This window comes from Lepidothrix coronata, unplaced genomic scaffold (assembly GCF_001604755.1).
Source record: "Lepidothrix coronata isolate B3197 unplaced genomic scaffold, Lepidothrix_coronata-1.0 Scaffold165, whole genome shotgun sequence".
NCBI lineage: Eukaryota > Metazoa > Chordata > Aves > Passeriformes > Pipridae > Lepidothrix > Lepidothrix coronata.
The window spans coordinates 1,381,667-1,403,936 of NW_016690345.1; the positions used below are offsets into that span (position 1 = coordinate 1,381,667).

The 22,270-nt window shown below is 42.0% G+C and overlaps 3 protein-coding genes across 8 annotated transcripts in view; all 3 read right to left on the reverse strand.

The window, feature by feature from the left end:
* The window catches only part of KANSL1L (KAT8 regulatory NSL complex subunit 1 like), a 58,669-nt gene extending 53,123 nt beyond the window's left edge, over positions 1 to 5,546 (reverse strand). For 3 of the 6 annotated variants that reach the window (XM_017829521.1, XM_017829517.1, XM_017829520.1), the window contains exon 1: positions 14 to 5,239. The gene's annotated coding sequence lies outside the window, so the exon portion shown is untranslated. Of the gene's footprint in view, positions 1 to 13; positions 5,240 to 5,447 lie in introns of those variants that run through there. The other 3 variants (XM_017829523.1, XM_017829519.1, XM_017829522.1) reach the window with 2 other exon arrangements.
* LOC108504471 (spidroin-1-like) lies at positions 5,184 to 5,651 on the reverse strand. Its single transcript, XM_017829481.1, has one exon. The coding sequence runs from the start codon at positions 5,649 to 5,651 to the stop codon at positions 5,184 to 5,186; it is 468 nt and encodes a 155-aa protein (XP_017684970.1).
* A 324-nt stretch (positions 5,652 to 5,975) lies between these two features.
* ACADL (acyl-CoA dehydrogenase, long chain) lies at positions 5,976 to 22,269 on the reverse strand. Its single transcript, XM_017829496.1, has 11 exons — positions 22,138 to 22,269; positions 19,931 to 20,092; positions 17,339 to 17,476; positions 16,727 to 16,891; positions 15,734 to 15,800; positions 14,312 to 14,476; positions 13,576 to 13,677; positions 12,249 to 12,362; positions 10,012 to 10,139; positions 7,824 to 7,910; positions 5,976 to 6,576 (listed from the first exon to the last, which is right to left on the reverse strand). The coding sequence occupies exons 1-11, from the start codon at positions 22,209 to 22,211 to the stop codon at positions 6,483 to 6,485; spliced, it is 1,296 nt and encodes a 431-aa protein (XP_017684985.1). The 5' UTR covers positions 22,212 to 22,269; the 3' UTR covers positions 5,976 to 6,482.
* Between the last annotated feature and the right edge of the window lies 1 nt (position 22,270).

Sequence of the window (22,270 nt, forward strand, 5' to 3'; positions counted from 1 at the left end):
ACACTGTACTTACAGCTTTGTTTAGGAGATGGTTAAAGAAGCCCAGTGAATGATTTAACTGAACATGGCCTGCAGAAGACTGAAAGATAAGTTACGGTCAGGTCTTTGTTAAGAAGCTAGAGACAAAACCAAAAACAGCAAGAGAGCAGTAGCAAATGTGAGTGTAGCACAGTAATGCCACAGTAAATTCTCTGTTGAACCACTGTACTGTTTGTGCACCACTTCCACTGCACCACTTTTAATGTCTCCAGTTTCTCTGATCTCCACAGCAACTGCCTAGCTCAGCAATTTTTAATGCACAGATCTCATAAGGGGTCAACAATTCCAAGACTTAAGGTCCACATACGGACCTTAAGAAAAGCAAACTCCTTGTCTGAAGCCTTATCTTGTTTATAACTACAGGCTTTTTACACTGAAGATGTGAAAATTAAAGGGAGATATGGAAACCTAAGGATCTGAGAAGTACCAGTCTGGAAACTTGCTCCTTAACTCTCAAAACATGAAGAAAAACAGAGAGCCACATGCTCCAGCACTGCCTTACCTCTCTTGGTATGCTGTGTTCACCTTTCATTCCTCCACACGTACTTCAACCATGAGGTTCTCATTCTCCGTACATCACCTATCCAGCATCACCGGGACCAAGTTTGGTGGTCACACTGCTAATCCTAAATGATACTACTATAATCTCCAGGATTTTAACCTTTATCAATAAGCCAATAATTTCAGCCTACCAAGGAATCAGAACAAAGCCCTCCCAGTGGATAGCTGTTCAGGAAGAGCCCCGTTCTAGGATCAGGAAGTGCACTGATGAGTGCTGGAACCCTGAATCCTAAAGGCTCTGACGACTCGGTAATGCTCTCAGCATCTGGTTAACTCATGGCTTTGTGTCTTTCCATTCTTGTAAAAGCCAGCAGGCCCAAGAATTTTTAAATCCAGAGGAGTATGGATTCAGACACTTATGCCTGCCTGCCCTCAGCATACGGCAAATAACTGTAGTATGTCAGAGCAATTTAACACAGCTAAAACATAAGGGGGAATGAAGTGAAGCCCACAGTTCCTCTGTGGGGTTACTCTGAGCTCAGGAGTCCCCGTGTTTGATTTGTCCCTCGGAATGTCAAGAACCTCTCCCAGAAGAACATCAGCCTGGTATCTACATACACTGAGCAACCAGTTTATAACTGTTCAGGTTTACTGTCCACATCCCTTAGTCTGAGTGGTTTAACAGGCAAAGGTTGCTACTCCTGAAAACCAGAAAACATTTACATTGAGCAGAGCTGCTGCTCAAGCAAACAAGAAGTTTGGAGATGTGGAAGACATACCTGTATGAAGATGGAGAGGCTATTCAAAAAACTGGCAGCACAAAAATTACACAGTACTGTGTTTTAACTTGATCGTATTCCCTCAAATATCACATACCCTTCTGGTACAGTTTCAAACTTCCAAAACTGCAATGCATACCATTAGAAATTTTTTTTTCTTTGTTTTTTGTTTAGTCTGGGGGACTTCTTTCCCATTCTTTTAGGGGAAAGAGAGGAATAAATCAAAGTACCATCAAGTGGAACCACAAATAGTAAACTAAAGAGCTCTGACAAAACACTAACTAATTAGGAGTGCCTGACAGAAGACGCTTAAATTACAATATAGCTAAAAAATAAATAAAATGCTTTTGAATAGGGAAATCGCTGAATTAACCCCTTGCCCAGCAACCTGCAATCCTCACAAAATGTTTCTGCCCTGAGGACAGTCATGGGAGACATTCAGGTGTGTTCACCTCATTTCAGACTATAGACTAAGACTACATAAAACTGTTACTGTTCCTGTCTCCCGTTCTTGGTATTTCTCCAAGAAGTTCATACACACACACAAAAAGTCATTGACACATGAGCAAAACAAAGAATCAGCTGCAAAAAAATTATAAACAAATTTTAGTACAAGTACTTGGCTCGACAAGAATTGTACAATTTTCATTTTGACAGATTTTATTTCATTTTGGCAGAAAGCCACAAAAATAATTTCACTCCACCCTTATTGGAAGTGAGTTTCCAGAGCCAAACCTACTGTCTTTGGGGGGAAAAAAATAGAAATAAAAGCACAAAGGGAGGGAAGACAAGTACTGCAAAATGGTATTCTGGAAGAGACTGTATTTGCATTCTGCAAAAAGCTTTTTTGTCATAGGTAAACCATTTCAGGAACTTTTTCCATTGTGCACTAGTTGAGGTTTCAAAACCAGAACAGCTGAAATGCTACTAAACTGGCAAACAGTTTGCCTTTCATCTGCTGAATACACACTCCACTTAAAAGACTAAAAAGTATTGCAGAAAGAAAAGCTGACATTAAACAAGTACTGGGGAAGGGAAGAAACAAGTACCAGACATGCACAGTACAGGAACTGATGTTTAAAGTGACTTTATGCTTATCCTCCCTTAATGCCTTAATTACCCAGGAGGATATAGCTGGGAACTGCAGTTTATCACAGCCCGACCCTGCACCCCGTCCCTTCTCTCACCACACCTACAGGTCCCTAAGCCCTCAGTGACTCCTACTCCTCTCTCTCCCCTCTCCCCCTGCTACCTTTGCTGATTTCTTAGTCCTCATTTCTGCCTTATACCCTTCCCTACCAGGTTTACCTCACCAGAATTTGCCTAAATCCTGAAACTAGTGTGTTCGTGTTGGTGACTATTGCTCCCTATCAAAAGAAACACAACAAAACCACCCCCAAACCTGCCAGCACTCAGGGTGGCATTCTCTCCCTTCCCAGCTTTTGTTTATGGTCCTTTCACTTTTTGACTTCCCCCCTTGCATAACACTATCACTTTGGTTACACAACACTGCAGACAATGTTCTGGGGGATTTTTGATTAGGGAGAGGATTGCTTTGTCTTCTAGTGGATTTTTTGTTTGTGATCTTTTTGTTTCCAATGACAATAAAACTCCACTTGCATGGGCCTTTGTAAGGCTCCTCTGTACCAGCTTTCACTCCTTGTAAATTGAGTCATCCTTCCTCATCCCAAACACCTGAAATTTTCTTGATAGTAATGAGATTTCTGGAGACTAGGGTAAGATTCTTATATTTCTTATTTCCTTTTGCTTTGAAATTCAAGGGCCTACAAAGAACACTTCAAATTAATATGGCTATTTCCAGTTCACTCACAGAGTAACAGTGTTTCAGATAAGCCAACTTCCACTGTTTTTACCTTGTCTAGAAGGCATTCCAAAAGCAAAGACAAGATCCTGGCAACAGACAGCATCTGGTGAAACACCAGAAAATTAAGCTCAGCAAGAATGCTCAAAAATACTCTACTGCAATTTTCAATTTCGAGAGGCTTTAAGGCCTCTTAGAAACAACCTGCAGAACAGACAGCGCTACACAAGCAAGCTTGATCTGCCCTCAACACAACTGACGGAACCTGGTTTCCCACAGCTTTGTGCTGTTTGCCCTGTAATCCCTGGCTCCTCTTGGAAAGCCTTCCTGATAATCACAGGACAAAAATAAAGTGCTCTGGCAGACAGGCACTACTGCGGCACTGCCTCAGCCAAGTGCAGTGGGCAGGACTGACCCTGCCCGGCTTCTCCAAGCCTTGCCTGGTGGGAGGCATCCCCTGGGTGTGCTTTAACTACCGCTCCCACTTTTCGTTAAACCTACTGGATCATAGTGATTTCTTAGAATAGAGAGAACAGCTCGGCAGCATAGTCTGCATTTCCTCACAGAACAGTTTGCAGCAACTACCACAAAAGAGATATTGGTCCCACCGGGCATGTCCTCGTTAGAAGTATCAAAGGAAAAGGAAAGAAATCCATATTTAACACACCTGGGGCTGGCCTTTAAAAAAAAAAAGTAGGCAGCTTTTGTTTTCAGTTCAAAAGCAGCCCAGTTACTCATGACATGTATTTAAGCATTTTAGTATTTTGTTCTATTAATAGATTGGAAGAAAAAGCATAAACCCAAACAGGATTATGCAGGGAGTCTCAACTTTCAGCAGCACTCACTGTGTAGACACAACTGTCCAGACAAAACCCCAAACTCCAGTTTTGTACACTCCAGAAGATATAAGCACAAATTCCTCCTCTTTGGCCAAAAACCAACACAACAAAACACACACGCACACACCCCCTAAAAAGGATCTCTCTTTGAACACCAAGAGAAACCCATTTAAGACAGACCACCCAGTTCCAGTCATAAAAAAAAATCAAAAAAAGGATGTACTTCAAGTGGAACTCATTAGAATTCATTCATGATAAAATCCGTGACTCGGGGTTGTTTTTCTCCCAGTTCATGACTGCTTCCAAACAGAGAATGGGGTGTACCTCCCAAGTTTACTACCACAGCATCAACTAATTCCCGTTAAGTCTATAGTACCATTTACAATGTAACATCTGAACTAATTTCAACATATGTTAAACACTTCTTGTATTACAACAGGTGCATCTGTAAGTAGGTTGTACATATGTCTCTAACAATATCTGCAGTACTTCCCAATCCATCATAAAGTCCATACCAACATTTCAGTTCTCCTTTTGAATTTCAGCCTTTGAGGAGAGGGCCATAAAACCCGGTCTTAAACAAAAGACACTCAACTCTTAGACATTAATTAAGATGATTGGAATTTATACTCCCCAGAACATTTCCCAGGATTTCATACCATGGACTAATAAGGCAGGAGAGTCCTAAGGCACATAGACTGCTTTCTGAGGTAGTACATCTACCAGGCTTTATCTGGTTTAATTTTTACTATTTCCTTTTTATTAAAGCAAGCAGAAAAAGGAAGTATTTGCCTTTTGACAAAAAGCACACTTTAATAATTTGGATTTCTTTTTTAATTGGCTCCCATTGGAAATTGCAAATCCCCATTTTTAATTTGCTTCCCATTGGTGAGGGCTGTGGAATACCTCAGTCATTGCTACTTTTTTTTTTCTGTGAGACACTTCAGAATTTTGCAAGCAGGGAGCTTGCAAAAAAGCGCATGGAAAGGCTTGCTCAAGATCACACAAGAAATCTCAAGGCAGGCTGCGGGACACACCTGGATCTGAGCTGCTCCCTAGAGCTTTCCTAACTACTTTATATCAAGTATCCAGCTCTGTAAGCGGTCTGCAGTCTGGGAAGTCTCGGCCAGGGTTACTCCGAGGCAAAGGAATCTCCGTCGGTCGGTTCAGGTTGATTGTCAGAGAGAAGTTTTGATCCAGGATTTAAATCCCGGGTGCGACACTCGTGGCGGGCGTGGGTAGCCCCGCCCCCTCCCGCGCGGGCCCCGCCCCCGCCTCAGCGCCACCGGCTCCGCCCCGCCGCGCGCACGGACCGTTACCACCCCGCCCCCACTCCGCGCATGCGCACCCGCCACTCCCGCCGCGGGAACCAACCGCCGCCCGGCCTCGCCGTGCCTCCACCGCCTCGCCGCGCCTCGCCGCGCCCCGCAGCCCGCCCGGCTGTGCCCCGCGGAGCCCCGCGCTTGCCTCTGCACCCGGCAGGTTCTCCGCAGCGGCGCCGCCACCGCCGCCTCCAGCTCGCGCGGCCCGGCACCCGGCGCGGCTCGCACTGCCGATGTTGAAGAGTCCGCGCCCAGCAAAAGCGCAGCGCGGCGGGGCGGGGTGTCCCTCGCTCCTCAGGGGGAGGAGCGCGGCCAATCCGGCGCGCCGGGGGGCGGGGCCTCCCGCCATTGGCGGGTCCCGCCTGACGCGCAGATGGCGCTCCCCCGCCCTCCCTCCCGCCCGCGCCGGGGCTGTGAGGGAGCTGAGGGGATAGCGCTGTGCCCGCTGCGGGAGGCGCAACTGTAACCTCTAACATGTGAAAATAACTAAAAAAACCCCATAAACACACGAAACTTCCTAAATATTTCCGAGTTATTATGCCAATAAAAGAAAAACACGTTCACCGGCATTATGTTCCCTCCCTCCGAACTCCCCTCAGCACCCTGAGGTGAACACGGGCAGGGAGCAAGCAGCCCGGTTCCCCCTCGGGCTTTGAAGTAACGCAGACAAGCATGAGATTGCATAGAAATGCTTTATTACGTTTATTTGAACAAACTAATTAAAATAAGGCATTCCGGGTTAGATGTAAACATAAGGGTCAGCTGCACAGCGGGCAGCTGCTGTGCAGTGAGCAGGTGTATAGCAACAATACCGAAAGTTTCAAGTTCTACTTCTCAAGGGGAAATACAAATTCAAAGTTACATTAACATTTAATTTTGTTTATTAGTTAAGAATATGACTCCTCTGGAAATATGATTCTGAAAACTGAGGGCTGGATTCAAAACTCTTGAAACACAGAGTACTCCGTGTTGTCCAAAAACATTTGAAGTTCATTAGATATTAGATATCCTGCATATGAGCACATTGGTGTTACTAGCTGTTCTTTTTTTTAAGTGTCACTTCATTTAAAGAATATGATACATCAAATTTATTTACCTTACATTCTGATGCCTGATTTTATGCCATATATTAATATATAAAAGGATTCTCTGAGACTCTCCAAAGTAGTAAGCATCTGCCCTACTTGTCACTGACAATGTCTCTAGCAATAAGTTCTTTCATTATTTCGTTGGTACCACCATAGATTGGCTGAACACGGGCATCCACAAAAGCTCTGTGGGGGGGGGAACAACAAAACAAAGCAAGGAAAGATTAAAAACACCTCCTTGGAATGGACATACAATCAAAAGAAAAACAGTTGTTTTATCTTTGAAGATCCCTCTTTTTAAACGCAATTCCTGTTGTTAAAGAGGTTCATATTTTCCTAGAGGCTTTAACTGCCTAAAATATTATAACTTTGCAAAGTGCTGTGAACCAAACCAGGAATCTCCTAATTCTGCTTCACTATAGAGAGAACAGCTGAGGAGCAATGAGGCATTCCCTGGAAACATGCATGTTGCTGGACCATGCTGATAATAAAACCCTGTATGGGCAACTACTGCACACACAGATAAGCAAGGATTTGAGGACACCCTGATCAAGACTTGCTGGCCTTCCTTTCGTAAGATAGGCTGCAGAACACTCACAAACTACATTCACTGAAAACACCCAGAAACAAGTTATTTTAAAGCAATATTTTATACTCTTTAATGAATTTAAAAAAAAATCCAAACCTACTAATTAAAAAGAATAGTTTATCTATTTATGACAACTGCACAGCAGTCCTTGTTTTGATACTTCTACCCCCTTTGTTGTTTTGGGGTTTTTTTGGTTGGTTTGGTTTTTTTCTAATAAAATCAGCATCAAAACCTCTTACTGTGGCAAATGGCACTAATGGTACACAACCTTCACAGATAATGCACAAGGAAACAGACAAAAACTTCCTGTCTCTAAATTCATAAAGTCAGCAAAAAAACGGGAATGGCAAATTCTTCTTTCTGCATAGAAATCTCTTAGCTTTTCATTTTAAAAGGTGTAAAAAAGCTGAGTGTAGCCCGGCACGCCCTTGATTCAGCAAGTTGATATCCCGTGGCATTATACAAGACTTAGACTGTATCAACATTTTCTTTTCTTCATACATATGCATTAATTTCAGATAAAATATAAAAACTAGCTCCTCTCATTTTTGTTTTTACGGTTTTGCTTCTCTCTTTTTTTCAATTAATGTTTTCCTCTAAAAAACCCACTCCTATTTTGTGAAAAAACAGGTAATTGCCGAACAGCTTAAGAGTTATCTGGAGAATCAAAACAAAGCCTTCTTGCAGACATCCGTACAGTAGATTGCCTTTCAAGAAACACGATGAGAAAAGGAACAGTAAATCACTACTAACACTAAACAACTGATACGGAGACATAAAGGAAGTGCCTCATTTGACTTTGCTGGTAATCTTTCATCATGCAAGTCTGAAATGTTACACTTACTTTGCAATTGGATACTCCCACATGTACCCCCATCCTCCATGCATTTGCACACACTGAGTAGCTATGCTGTTTTGGAGATCAGAACACCTTAAATGGACAAAAAGAAATTTGTTTTTAGAAGGATGTTATGCTGCGAAGCATTATGAGAGATATGTTAAGCCAAAACCATAACATGACTAGTAAGAAATAAATACTGTTCAATTTAATGTATTCTCTTTATCAAACAGCTTTCAGAGAAGGAAAGGTTTCAAATCATTCAGGCTTGTTTACCTTTTTCACAGGCCAAGAGATTCCTTTTGTGAAGCACACAGATACAGTCTCTCTTCTTACCAAACCCCTCAGCTTTGCCAGAAATTAAGAGCAAATCAGGCTTCCCCCCCACCCATTCCCACTAGCAACACACTAGGATGCTCTTTGAGCATAACCATCACCTGGGGATAACTACATTTCCTCATAAATTTTAGAATCTTCAATTCTAAAAAGTATTGTAATTCTTCTGGGATTTGATCCCTGTAAAATATGGACTTAACAGCAAAATAAATTTTAACTGCACTGGAAGCTCAAGCCAAAGTTACAAGACATGAAAAAAACCACTTTCTAAGCATACAGCTTTAAGAGTGGCAACAGAGGGAACAAAAATGACAACTCAAGTCAATTGCTTCTCATGGAAGAATGTAGGAGTCCTTTTCTCCAAACCACCCCTTCATTCAGTGAAATCCTTACAGTTTATTATACCAACTTTAAATCTGCAGCAGTGAGTTACTGCAACTGTCTTTCCTATATATTTTCCCAAATTAATTCAGGCATGTTACACAACCTCTCACCACAAAAAAAAACCCTCCAAACAACCCAGCAGACGGTTCTCCAGATGTAAGAAAAGAGATGCACAAACCACATTTTAAAATCCTTCAAAGCTTTAAGTCAAATCACTGACTATACCAAAGGTTTGAAGCAAAATTAACTGGACAGGGTCTCCTGACACACTAGGGAATAAAGCAATTTTATATTCAAGTATTTTCTAGACCATTTAAGAAATTTTATGGAAGGGAGCCACAGGGACTCCACTAGTGAAAGGGGAAATCCACAAAAAATCATGATGCTAAACAGTTTGGGAAAGTGAGGGAGTTTCAAATGCCTTGCTTTGGGCAATTCGTTGATGAAGTAAGTTTGCATATCTGAGCTGGCACTAGTTGTTTCCTCCTCCTCAAAACTGAATGCCTCTGCTTATGTGCTTGATACTTCTAGGTAATCAGTGCCAGGAATAACACTCTATCAAAATCCTTCCTTCTACTGTAAATATTCTCTCTGGATCCCCTTAGCATTCTCTGATCATTTCCTCTATACTTGGTTTTAAAAGCCTAAAACCTGTAAATCTGTGCATCTTCTATAAAATTGTTTGTTCGTTTGTGCGTTTTTCTCCCCTCTTGAGTTTGCAAGCAAACTCAAACTATCCAAATTCATGTGCCACTATCTTAGATGTTTCCACTTGTCCAGATTTCTCTGGTTAAACCTAAGTGAACAGATAACACCACCAAGTACAGGATGAGGGAGGAGCAGTTCTGAACAACAAAGGAAAGCACTGTTTAGTCTCAGTTACAGCGACAGCCGTAGCCAACTATTTCTTCCCAAAACCAGACAGCTTTGGAAACTGGCTGCACCAAAGAGCTATTGCTAAGTAACATTGACTAAAAAGTATCATAGAGCTTCAAATATATTCCAGTTTTGCTTTTTTTTTTTTTTTTTAAAAAAAAGGCCAAACAAGCCTCATGCCCCATTAAAAACAAAACAAACAAAAAAACCCCACCAAAAAACTGCTGAACCCAACAAACATCGAACAACAATTTGCTACAGTAAAATGTAAACTTTGTCTAAATACCAATGGAGAACTCACACATACTTGAAGCTAAAGCTGAATCCTGACCTTGTTATTAATAGAAGCCTATTTCAAAAGCATGTCTTTATTTTGAAATTGATCTGTTTAACCAACACTGGTTTTCAACGTAACTAACATTTTTGCTGAGCACATGAGTAAAGTGAAAGCTAGTGGTCTCTATTAGAAGCTGACAGTGTTGCTTTAATCAGGCAGTAATTTTATCTTTTCATTAGATCTTAACAGCTCAGTGTTTTTATCACTAGACTCCTGGCAAGATCATGCAAGTAACACTTCCAAAGGACTGTAACTACATACCAATACTTTGCCATAGAAGCTGTGGCAGAGTCCAGGCGTTTATCCGCGTGGAGCTGCAAACAGTTGTCCATAAAGGCTCGGGCCACACAAATTTGCGTTTTTATCTCTGCCAACTTGTGCTGTATCGTCTAGTTTTGGAATTGGATAGAAGGGGCAGAGGAAAGAGAGCAGAAGTAGTACAGTTTAACACTTTAAGTAGAAAATGAAGCATTTTCTAGAAGTATTTCTGTTAGAAATCACTATTTCAAACAACTTTGGCTCTGTACACCAGAAGATACCTCACTGTCCGTACAATTATGTCTTCACCAGTCTTATTAGAGAAAATTACTGCCCTTTACTTCTCAAGGTCAACTCAAAACATGCATTCAAGAGAAAAAGCCATAGAGCCTGGCAAGCAAATTCCTAGGGAGCACAGAACAGGAGGCTCTGGGTGTTCCCTCTTGTGGGGGAATGTCTTTTCACTCTGTAGAGCCACGGATTTCCCCAATTAACAACAACATTTCACCATCTATTTAATGCTTTCCTAAGCGTTCTTCAGAATTTCAGTCACATGCAAAGAGACATAAGCAAAAAATAAAAGAAATTTTAGACCAGCAGAAAGTTTTTCAGCACTGAGTTCTGTCACATTGGAAAAAGAGTTTCTAGATAGAAGAGGAAAAATCCATCATAAGGGTATTAAAACCAGACCAGGCAAGCTTCAGACCATCTTCTTGTAAGTCTGGTAGGGAGAGGATAAAAATATCAGCCAATAACAAAAGTTCTTTCTAAGCTCAGTTCTAGAATTGTATTAAAAAAAAAGATCATCTTGCTTCAAATATACCAGACCAGTCTACTATTGCAAAGATAAGATTTGATTTCAAACACTGTAAAACAGCATGAGTAAATAAATTAGCCAAGGCAGAGCTCTAATAGAAAGGATTATTTATTATATGCATGCTCTAGCCAGCAGTAACAAAAAAAGGAAACTGAAGAGATAAGCAGAAATGTATTATTTTGGCAAAAATAATACACTTTATGAGGTGGTTGGCAGTGGCCTAGCCTAAAAAAAGGAAATTATTTTGGAGAGCTCTGCATACTGAGCTAATACAAATAAGAATCATCCCTTACCTACATTTAAAAAAGGTAAAATATATTTCTTTTGTGTTAAAGTTGCATGGTGCTCATACTAAATTCCATCTGAAATTATGGATTCCGGAATGTTAACTTTAGAAACAGACAAAGATCATAGTCTCCTGAAAGATACCTGGCATTCCAGCCTCCAAAGAGCCCGGTTCTGGTGCCCTTCACAACTAAAGATTTGATTTTGACAAAGGAAGTCCCAAGACACAGAAATGGATTTTTTTGTTGTTGTTGTTAATTATTTCAAAAGTATATTAAAAATGAGGCAGCCAACATCCTTAACTGGTATGAGTCACTTCTATCCTATAAACCCAACATGCAGGAGCTTGGTCTGCTTCAGCCCTAACCGCTAATGTGGTTCTCAGGAAAACTGGAATATCACAATCCTGCGCAAAGCAACATCTGCTTTATGACTGCAGCTAAAGAGCGTAGGCACAAACGTCTCAAAACACAGTTACCTACCCCTGTCAGGAGTGAGGTTTGCCCACAGAGCATAATCCAACAGTTTTACAGGCAGTCACACAAACACCCAACTCGCTGCTGGCTGAGGGATCTCATTACAACACCCGTAAAGCCAACGAAAACAACACAAGCACCTCTGCAGCACCTGGGCAGCAAGAACACTGCTGGGAGTCCCCACCAGCACCAGCCTCTAATGCCATTTCTCTGCAATGCTCTGTGTGCAGAGGAACACAGTGCCTGCACAGGCAGTCTCCAGGATTCTGGGCAGATACAGAAACACATGCAGGTGTGATGGACCCTGTGATTATGACCTCTGGCAGTAAAATGCAAGCCTAAGAGCAACACGGGAATTGTTCTTCGCAGCAGCAAAGAGCCAGTATAGTTCCTGGCTACATATTTCCCTTCCAAAAGCAGTATTGCTGGGAGGTATTTACCTCAGTCATAAAATGCATACACTAAGGCTTTTCTAGTGCTGTTTTTTTGATTATTCTGCTTTTCAAAAATGAATGATGGGCACAGAGGCAAAAACACAGTCCAAACGTGAAACCCGTGAAAATAATCCTTTCAAAATTTTGATTTGTTCACTATTTCACATACACAGACGTACAGGAAGCATACACTGGAATTTGTATACAAGTCTCTCAGTTCAAACTCACCTGCAAGTGTGCAATTGTCTTCCCAAAAGCTTTTCTTTGCCTCACATAATTTCTTGTTTCTTCAAACATGAATTCACAGCCAGCAAGAGCCATATCAGCAATTAGAAGTCTTTCCTTTTGGACACAAATTATGTGATTCAGTTGAGTTATCCTACATTTCTCCACACTAGATGCACAGTCAGGACACAGATGTTCAGTATTGTTCATTAAGAGAGGGGAGGCAGAAGTCACACAAAATATCCAACCAGACAACATTGCATTACTGAAATCAGCGAGTGGGACGAACACCTTGCTGCCTAAAGCTCACTTTTAGGTCTTAAGACAGGGTAGTGCTCTATCACGATGACTCAAAAACTAGCCACAAATCAACCACAGGACTCTTACTGACTGAAAAATTCACATCAAATTCTGTTTCTGTTATTGGTTTTCACTGTTCAGTCTAAGTAACAACTATAATTGACAATTTCAATAGGATAACTAGAAAAAACAAAGCCTACAAAACCAGCTAGTTTTTCCTTCCTCATAACATGGTGAAAACCAAAAACTAAGTGCAGAACAATTGCTTCTGGCAATTTCACTGAAATCATCTGATGATTACGCTGAATCTGTTCATGAGTGTATCTATTTCTTTAAAGCTGTAAAGTATACTTTTTTGATCAGGTTTTGTATTTACTGACAGTATAAAATTAAATAAATGTGATCTCTACCAGATGAGACAAATACAAAGTCATCGTTTTGACAAAGCACAGTCACATTTTGAAAAACTACATTGTTTCTTTGTCCTCCCAAATAGTTCCAAAACTTCATAAACTAAGTCGTAACTAGCAAGGTATTTTGGCAGCTAAACAATTTTTTCACTTTGTAATATGAACAGAGTTCCATATATCTTTCATATGCTTCTACTGGTGGAAGAGCTAGAACAGCAGTGGTGGTTTCTTTTTTAAAGAGAATGCCAAATGCATCAGAGCTATATTTAATTTACTAACCAAAGTGGTTCCATAGTAAAAGTACAAAAGGAAACTGTGGTATGTTCCGTTTAATACACTACCCTCAGGTTCTTCAAAAGCTGGGTTGTTGATTAAAAGATTAAAATTAAAAGATATGGCTTTGACCCGGTAGATATCAACGTTTTTAAAATGCCCAAAGAATTGCACTTCTAGCACTGCATAGTTCAGCTAAAAAGCAGCAGCATCAACACAACATTGCCTACAGACATCCTGCTTCAGAGTCCAAGGTGACTCCTCACAATACATAAACTTCAAGACTAAGTGACAAAAATTGTCTTTGTATTCTTCCCACAGACAGCAAGCACTCACATTCCTCTTACCTGAGGGAGCTCTGCCATCAGATAGTAGAAGCCTTTGTTCTCTTTTCCAAGCAAGGCACTGGCTGGCAACCGCACATCTTCGAAAAACAGCTCTGCCGTGTCCTAAGAGGATTTGAAACACAACAGTTGATAGTCTAACATTGTAATCTCTTCATTACACTTCTTTTGCCCTATTTTTTTCTTGTTATTGTACACTTTAACACGAAATTATAGAATTGTTTAGGCTAGAATGATCCTCCAGAGGTCATCTAGTTTATCTCCTGTTCAAAGCAGCTCCAGAAAAACAATCAGCTGAGGGCCTTGTCCTATTTATGCGTTCCAGAGCTCCAAAGATGAAGGTTCCATGACCTTTCTGGGCCCCTGTGCCACTACCCGACCACTTCCATGGTGAATTTTTTTTCCTAATACCTACTTAGAATTTTCCTTAATGTAACTTATGTCATTTGCCACTTTCCCTTTCACTTTGCACCACAAAGAACCTGGTTCCACCATCTCTACAGCCTGTCCTTCCAGGCTCCTTCAGAGGGAACAAACCCAGCTTCCTCAGCGTCTCCTTGCAGACCACATTTCAGACTTCCACAGGCAAAATGAGCAGACATACTCTGCATGGTTGTGCTCTAAAGTCTAACAACTAGAATAAAACCACAGTTCCACTTATATTTATTTAGCCATTGCCAGGCATTAAGTGGTTTAGGCTTCCTCCAAGTCTATTACGTTAGGGGTTGTATGAACTCACTTGAGCTTTCAGGCCAATTTTGTTCAGCTTGCGTCCTTTGATGAAACCTTTTGTTCCATTCTCCACCAGAAAAAGGCTGATCCCATGAGCAGGGGATCGGGCCTCCCGGTCTGTAACCGCAACCACGATCACGACATCACTCATCCAACCATTAGTGATGAATACCTGGAAAAAAGGCAACTTGGAATAAAGCCATGGACTATGTGGAGAGAAGTTAGGAGAGATCATCAGGTAGCAGAAAGCAAAATTACACTGACACTTTCGCAGGTGAACCAAAAGGCAAGGTTCAAGCGTCCAGAATTTTAAGGTTTCTCAATTAAGTGTTTTGGAACAAGGCAGACACTAGTTTGAGAAGTATTGTGTGGGGCAGAAGTGTCAAGTCACAGAATGCACACATTTGTTTCTTTTTCTATCCCATGATAAAGAAGAATACAGTATCAAATGTAGATATTAAATGAACACAGAGATTCTCTTGTCTACAAATTAAATCAGCAAGGTATAATGCACAAAATTATCAATGACTTCTTGTCACTACTGCTTACTATAATCCTGTAGAATGACTCACGGACCTGCCAAATGGATCCATCTTAACTCTAGCAAAAGAAATGAGCTTCTTGTCCTGCTTGGCTTCAAATGAACACCACGAGCACCTTTTGAGCACCTGTACGTACATATTCGCTTGCACACACTCTCATCACTGCAATTCTGCTAAGGCCAGAAGTCTCCATCAGTCTATGTTATCAGCAGGGGTACATAAGAAGATTAAGACATTTCACAGCTTTAAAAAAAAGCTCTGTTGAACCCACATTCTATTTCAACGCTATTCCTGCCTTCTTGCTTTTTTACTGCGGCAATGAAAGAAGAGGTTAATGCTTTGCAACAGCTTTACAACACACACAGAGCATCTGATACAGCTGGTTTTCTTTTGTTTTCTGTTAACATGACCAGCAAGCTCCTGAATAAAGATTATGAAGCTTGCATTGTGGCAAAACATGTATTTACTCAGGCCACAGAAGATTTCACAAGTAGTATTGCATATATTTTATTTTTAAACCCCAGTATTAAAAACCAGCCTTGGTCCTGCTTATACTGTGCAGCACCTTTTTTCCCCTTTTATTCACAGTTTAAGAGAAAACAGCCCTTTTGATAGCATTACTTAAAAGCTACAAAAATAATCTAAACAAGCCCTCCCATAAACTGGTTTGTAAATTGCCAGTAACAAAACATCTTAGAATCTATTAAAAAAAAAAGTAACTGAGAAAAAAAAACAAACCCACCCACAACATAACCCACACAAAGAAACCCAAACCAAAAGCGAAGGGACTGGGAGGAGATCCTAATTGTGGTGCACACCCTGGTGCACTGTACTGGATGCATTCAGTTCCCAAAGCCTATGAACAGCATGTATGTCTGTGCACTCACCTTACTCCCATTAAGGATCCAGTCACTTCCATCTTTTTTCGCATATGTCCGTACTCCCTGCAAGTCACTGAAACGAAATTCAAAAGGTCCTTCAAGAAACCATTCCGGAAGCTGCAATTTTTATCTTGAATTCTACCCAGTACAAAATAAGGTAGACTTTATATCATCCAGGCACGGGCTCAGTGAAAACAGATGAGGGTAGTGAAACACAGCGAAACAGCTGAGTGTAACACAGAACCACAAACACGCTGTGGAAAAGGATGATAAATCTATGCAATCATACAGGAGCACAAGGTCCCATTTTCCCATCTCTGCTTGTGGGAGGTGGTGTAATACAAGCATGGGTCAGCATCCCCTCACGCCAATATGCCTTAAATGACAAATGCCAGACAAAACCACATCCTCTAAGCAGGCTCAGTCCTGATCAGAAGGCTCTGCGAAAAGCCATGGGCCACATCTACCATTTGTAGAAGCATGACACCAACAGGTTTTGCTCTTCATCTGTCCCTCTCTGTTTTGGAAACTAGCCAGCTCTGACTACTCCAAACACGTGCTGGTTGCCATTCAATAACGATGGGCAAGGAGGAGTATTTCTCTGGAAGGATTCAGAGAAAAGAAAATAGGGTGCTCTGTTCCACAACAAAAGCTAATAGTAAAGTCAAGCCTTCTTTACCAAGGTATGTAATTTTCTCCTATGTTTCATACTAAAAGTATGTTCACATGACAAGCAAGTTGGTAACTATAAATTTATATTGCAAAAGTAAATACAAAGCATATTTGCCCATAGCAGGATGATACAGAAACATACTCAGAGCTAATACCTTGAAATGACAAAGATGTAGTAATCTATAACAGGTTTTTCAAGGTCCTACCTAATGTAGGATAGTCTAATTGCTAAGGTGACCATATAAACCAGGAGGGTCAGAATGTTTTTCACTGATAAATCGATAGAAAGCACATAATTTGAGACAATTGTTTTAATATTTGGCTTACCTGCCAGCCCCAGGTTCTGTCATGGCGATAGCTCCAATGCACTTGCCGGCAACCATCTGGGGGATAAAGCATTTAATCTGTTCTTCAGAGCCATAGTTTGCAATGTAGGGCATGACAATATCTGAATGAAGGCTGAACCCTGGGCCTGTACAGTTAACGTACATTCTGGGGAAAAAAAAGAGGGGGGGGAAGTTAAGGAAAAAGTACTACAAAGACTTAAACACTGACCTCTACATCATTACAACACAGATGCAACAATGAAGAAAATCCCACTACACAGAAGTCTCAGAGACTCTGAGCTTCTGACAGGAATTTCATTAAGATACTTGTACCATTATTTAAGGCACTGGTACCATTATTTATAGAATGTACTTTCACAGTCAAATGGGTACCAGGCTAAAAAAATACTTCCCCCAGCCAGTGGAGCACAATGACACTTGTTACTCAAATAGTGATCCGGAATACTTAAAACAAGAGGGATTTACATATGTGCAAACTAACCTTTCCACAAGAAAGAGAACTCCATTTTCTGTAAGCAAACATAATGAGGACAACTCATGGAAAAAAAAAATAGTCATCACTGAAATCCTTCCTGAAGCATCTAGTACTCACTGCTCCTCCCAGACAATGGCTGAAGAGAGAATATCCGCTCCGATGCCTCCATGTTTTTCAGCAATAGCAACACCCAGCAAACCCTGCTGTCCAGCCTTTTCCCAGAGCTCCCTGCTCACTTGGCCATTCTTCTCCCATCTGCAAAATGAACACAAGAACAAGGCCACACATTAAACCCCCACATGCTACTGTTTATTTGTCATGGCTGCTGCTTCACACTGGAACACCAACACACAGTGTGAGGGTACACATACAACTATGTTTCACAGCCAAGAAGCAGTGGATTAATCACAGGTTTTCTAATCTTCAAGTCCACAGATGCCACTGGCATTACAGGGGCACCAACTGTAAAACAAGTTTGAACTCCTGCTTCCAACATGTAACCTGACAGGAATTTCATTAAGACTTGTTATGACTGTTTTACCAGACTGGTATTTAGGAGATTTAGCCACAACCATCTGGATAATTACAAGCAGGTCTTTATCTTCACGACATTCCATTTTCCCCAGTACAAAATGAGTATAACACATCAGTATCTTTTGTGAAAGACTTCCACTCAGCCAATGAGAATTGCTTTATCAGAACCAAAATGCTATCATATTAGTCACTTTTATATAAAAATCGGTCCCTGTGCACTTAGAACAACTCATTACTGTATTTTGTGAAATTACTGCTTTAAGGTAGTTTCAAGTCTGTGTAAACAGATAGAGTTGAGGCTTAGCTGCTGACAGTTTGCAAACTTTAACACCATGGGAATCCCTCAGTCTTAGAAAAATAGTTCCTCTTAATGGGATTTGCCAACTCAGTAGAAAGTTGGATAGCCATTAATGGTCCAGGTGGTTTTTTTAATGTCTTTTTCTTTAAAACCACAATTTTAAAATTATATGATAGACAGATTACATCGGAGACATTCCTCTGACACACCTGAGTGCAGCAGAGCTATATCACATCTCTTCTTCCACAGTTAATCAAGTACCTTATCCTACATATAGAATAGCATCACAGAACCACAGAATGGTTTGGGTCAGAAGGGACCTTAAAGGTCATCTTGTTCCAACCCCCTGCCATGGGCAGGGACACCTTCCACTAGACCAGGTTGATCAGAGCCCCATCCAACCTGGCCTTGGACACTTCTAGGGATGAGTGTTCACAGCTTCTCTGGGCAACCTGTTCCAGTATTTAAGCTTTCTAGTGTTTAAGCTCCGTTCCAGAGCTTTTGCTCCTACACTGGAAATCTTACACAAATCTCTCTTGACCACCTTTGCTTCACCCCTCCCCTCGCTTTCAGGGCCATTCCTGTCTCTACTTCACCCATCGCCAGAGCTTCACCTCCTCACAATAATCCACAATTGCATTCACTGATGCCACATTTGGCTTTTCACATCAGCCCAGACAATTAATATACTGTGCCTGAAGCCTCCTTGTTTACTTGAGAGGTGTGAGAACAGATCGGTTCATCAGTCACTGAAGTGATGCAAGAACAAAATTTCAGCTTGTTCCAGCCTCTCTAAGAAACCCCTGCGTCAGCACGACAGCAAACAGGATCTTCAGTAACCTCAAGCAGACCCAGTACCTGTTTACAAACCTGCACCACAAGCCTAACAACAGACGAGGGAAAACGTCTGTTTTTGTGGACAGAATGTAAGTGCACAATGGAAGAGCACAGCATACTACTACAAGGCTGTGGTTTGAGGATAAAAAAACTAGCTGCCACCAACCCTGCTGTAAGTCCTTTCCATTGCCTCCTGTTGTTCATTCTTGCCCCAGAGCCACAATATTCCACCCACTCAAGTGTGAGCTGTATCAGGACATTCACCTAGCAGGGCAATTTCAGGATAAGCCCTTCACCAACCCCCACTGTTTTCACTTCAAGTAAAGTAGAAATTGCTTAAGATACTCCTGAAGCTTAACACTTTCAGTTCAGAACCACTTAATCCTCACTTAATTTCTTTTCTTTCCCCAACTATAACTTGAGTGGATATAGGTAAAATAAGGGCTAAAACTACCCTCCAGCTCTAGTTCAGTGGAATTACAACACTTCTACTCTGTCTCATATTTCCACAGAAGTAAAAGTTAGAGAAATTTAAACAAAGATGTTTTGTGCAAGTTTCTTGGTAATACATAATTCACCTTACCATGCTATGTGAACTTGTATGTTGTTACAAAATCTATGTACAAAATGTAACCTAGACACAAGATGAATGCCTTTTTTAGTTACATCAGCCCCACGGGAACTGAACTGTCCCCTAACTCCATCCAAGACACTGGTGTCAGAGTTAATCCTACAAAGCAGGAATACTTTGCTGCAATCTTGCAAACTGCATTTGTTTGCTCATAGGCCTAAGCTGAGGATGCCACACTGCCTACACTGGAGCTCAGAGGATGTGGCGAATTTTGATTATGTGTGATTTTTCTTCACGCGTGATTTTCACAGGTTTGTTTCAATTCACTACATTTGAAATACAAAGCTTGTAAATGAAAACTAATAACCTGTTTATCTTGTCATATTAAGAGTCACACTGCAAAAAGCATTTTGGGGGGAAAAAAATGCATATCATTTGGCAAAACAAAATGTTTAAGAGGTTATCTTACTCTGCGTGAAAAGGTAGCACTTCTTCCTGAAAGAATTTCCTGGCACTCTCCCTGAAGATGTCATGCTCTGATGAGAAGATTCTCCGAGTGCCTATATCCATCAAAGTTTTAGCAGAAGATGGTTCCAGGCGCTTTGTGCCATGTTCTTCAGTTTGCAGAGGACTAAGAAAGACAAATGAAAGCATCTGTTAGGGCACAGGCACTCTATTTGTGTTTACATTAAAAGAGAGGAAACACCTGTGTTGCTAAACACAGGTTCACATCCCAATTCTGGCACACTGTTAGGTCCAAAGGATATGCACGATAAATAAAGACCAAACAGACACTGCACTTCAGTGAGCTGTTAAAGGAGGTATGGCCAGACTAGCTTGTCCTTAACACTTCAAATAAATTTAAAACAATAATAATACATATATAGCTAAAATAATAAAGTTTCTGTTTATTAGAGATGCTAAAAATCATTGCTGCCTTCTCTCTCTCCCCCTGCCACACAACCTTCAAAATGCAATTCAGCTCATTTTAAACTGAGGGAATAGCTTTATGAACAAGTGAACTTTTTTGGTGAATTTTGTTCATTCTGTACATGCCTCCCCAAAAGCCCCAAACTTGCAAACCCATGACACTGAAAATTCACATACTCAAAATAAAAGTGAGTGCAGGGTGGATTTGCACGCTCCAAAGGATGTATTGTATTCTGCATTATCACATATACTTAACCTTGAAAGTAATACTTTCTAAATCATTCTAAATCTCGGTATTTTTGTTGTGCGGGAAGGCCAATCTTCACAAAACTCTGATAAAAACATACATAAAAATAAAATGCTGCTTTAACAAAAAAATAAAAACTGGAACAGTGGTGTCAGTAGTAGAAACCCCACAAGAAAAGTATAATTATGAAATAACAAGGAAGGGTTTATAAAGCTTTTGTAGGGGTTTAGAACATAAAGGATGACATATTACTTGAAGGCTGAAATGAAAATTCAATTTATATTTGTGCATTGGATTCTTTTACCTGTTTTTATTTTATTGCCATAAAACATCAGAAATTTTAAGTAGAGCTGAGCTGTAGTAAATGGAAAAGGCATTTGCTGTTCCTTTCTCAAACTATTTTGTTAATCTCTCCTCAGTTCCTCAGCACAGCAACTGTGTGTAGTCCCGCAAAATTCAGCTGAGCCCATGCTTATTTACTCTGTTATTGAGACGAAAGTCTTTATTTACTGCCACATGTAGTTACTCAGGCTCTCCCGCTGCAAAGGATTAAACACCCCAGAAACACACACTCTATTTATTTCTAATCGTATTTGTAAAAAAATGGATACAGCAACTTGAGTACTTTGTACCCCCTAAGCTAGGCACACAGTGACTCTCCCAAAAGCTCCACCTTATTTTTAACGCTGTTTAAGATGATGTTGAGCTTTCTTTAAGCCCCCCCCTTATGTTTAATTATGGCTCACACCCTGCATGTCACACAGGGGAAGGGCCTGGCTGATCCCTTATGCCAACCAAAGCCCTAGGAAAGACAACTCCAAGGGAAGGTGTGATCACACTCCTGCCCTTCTGCCCCCTTCCCCGATCCCGAGCGCCTGATGCCACGGGGGAATGGTGTGCCCGGGCAACGACGCGCCCGGCCGTCACCTGCTGCCAGCACGGGACTCGCTGTCCCCAGCACGGGACTCGCTGTCCCCGGCACGGGACTCGCTGTCCCCGGCACGGGACTCGCTGTCCCCGGCACGGGACTCGCTGTCCCCAGGCCGGGCCGGGAAGTGGAGCAAAGGTCGGGGTAACACGGCGATGCGCTGGGGCTCCCGGACCCGCCCGGCTCGGGGGGCTCCCGGACCCGCCCGGCTCAGGGGGCTCGCCCAGCCCCAGCTGCCTCCTGCAAAGGGAGGACCGCCGCACACATACACGTACGCCTTTATATACACATATAGTGCCTGCAACCCTCCCGCCACGCGTCCAGAGCACACGCATCCACACCCCTCCGAACGCACACGGACGCGCACACCCGCCACATACACGTATGCATACAGGATGTGTGCACATACGGCTATACGGCCCCACCAACCCGCATACACGCCCCCCCCCCAGCAGATGGGCAAAGACACACATCGCGCTCTCTAAGGAGCCCAAACTCGGGGCGCCCTTCCACCCGCCCTCGCGGTGCTCCCCGGCGGGATTCCCCAGGCACCACGGCCGGCCGCGCTCACCTGGCCCGGGCAGAGAAGGGCCGGCAGCCGGGGACCCGCAGGGCCGAGCGTAAGCGAAGCAACCGCGCCGCCATCTTACGGGACAGGGCGGGGCAGCAGCGCAGGGCGGCACCGCCGCGCGTGTGGCCGGCGG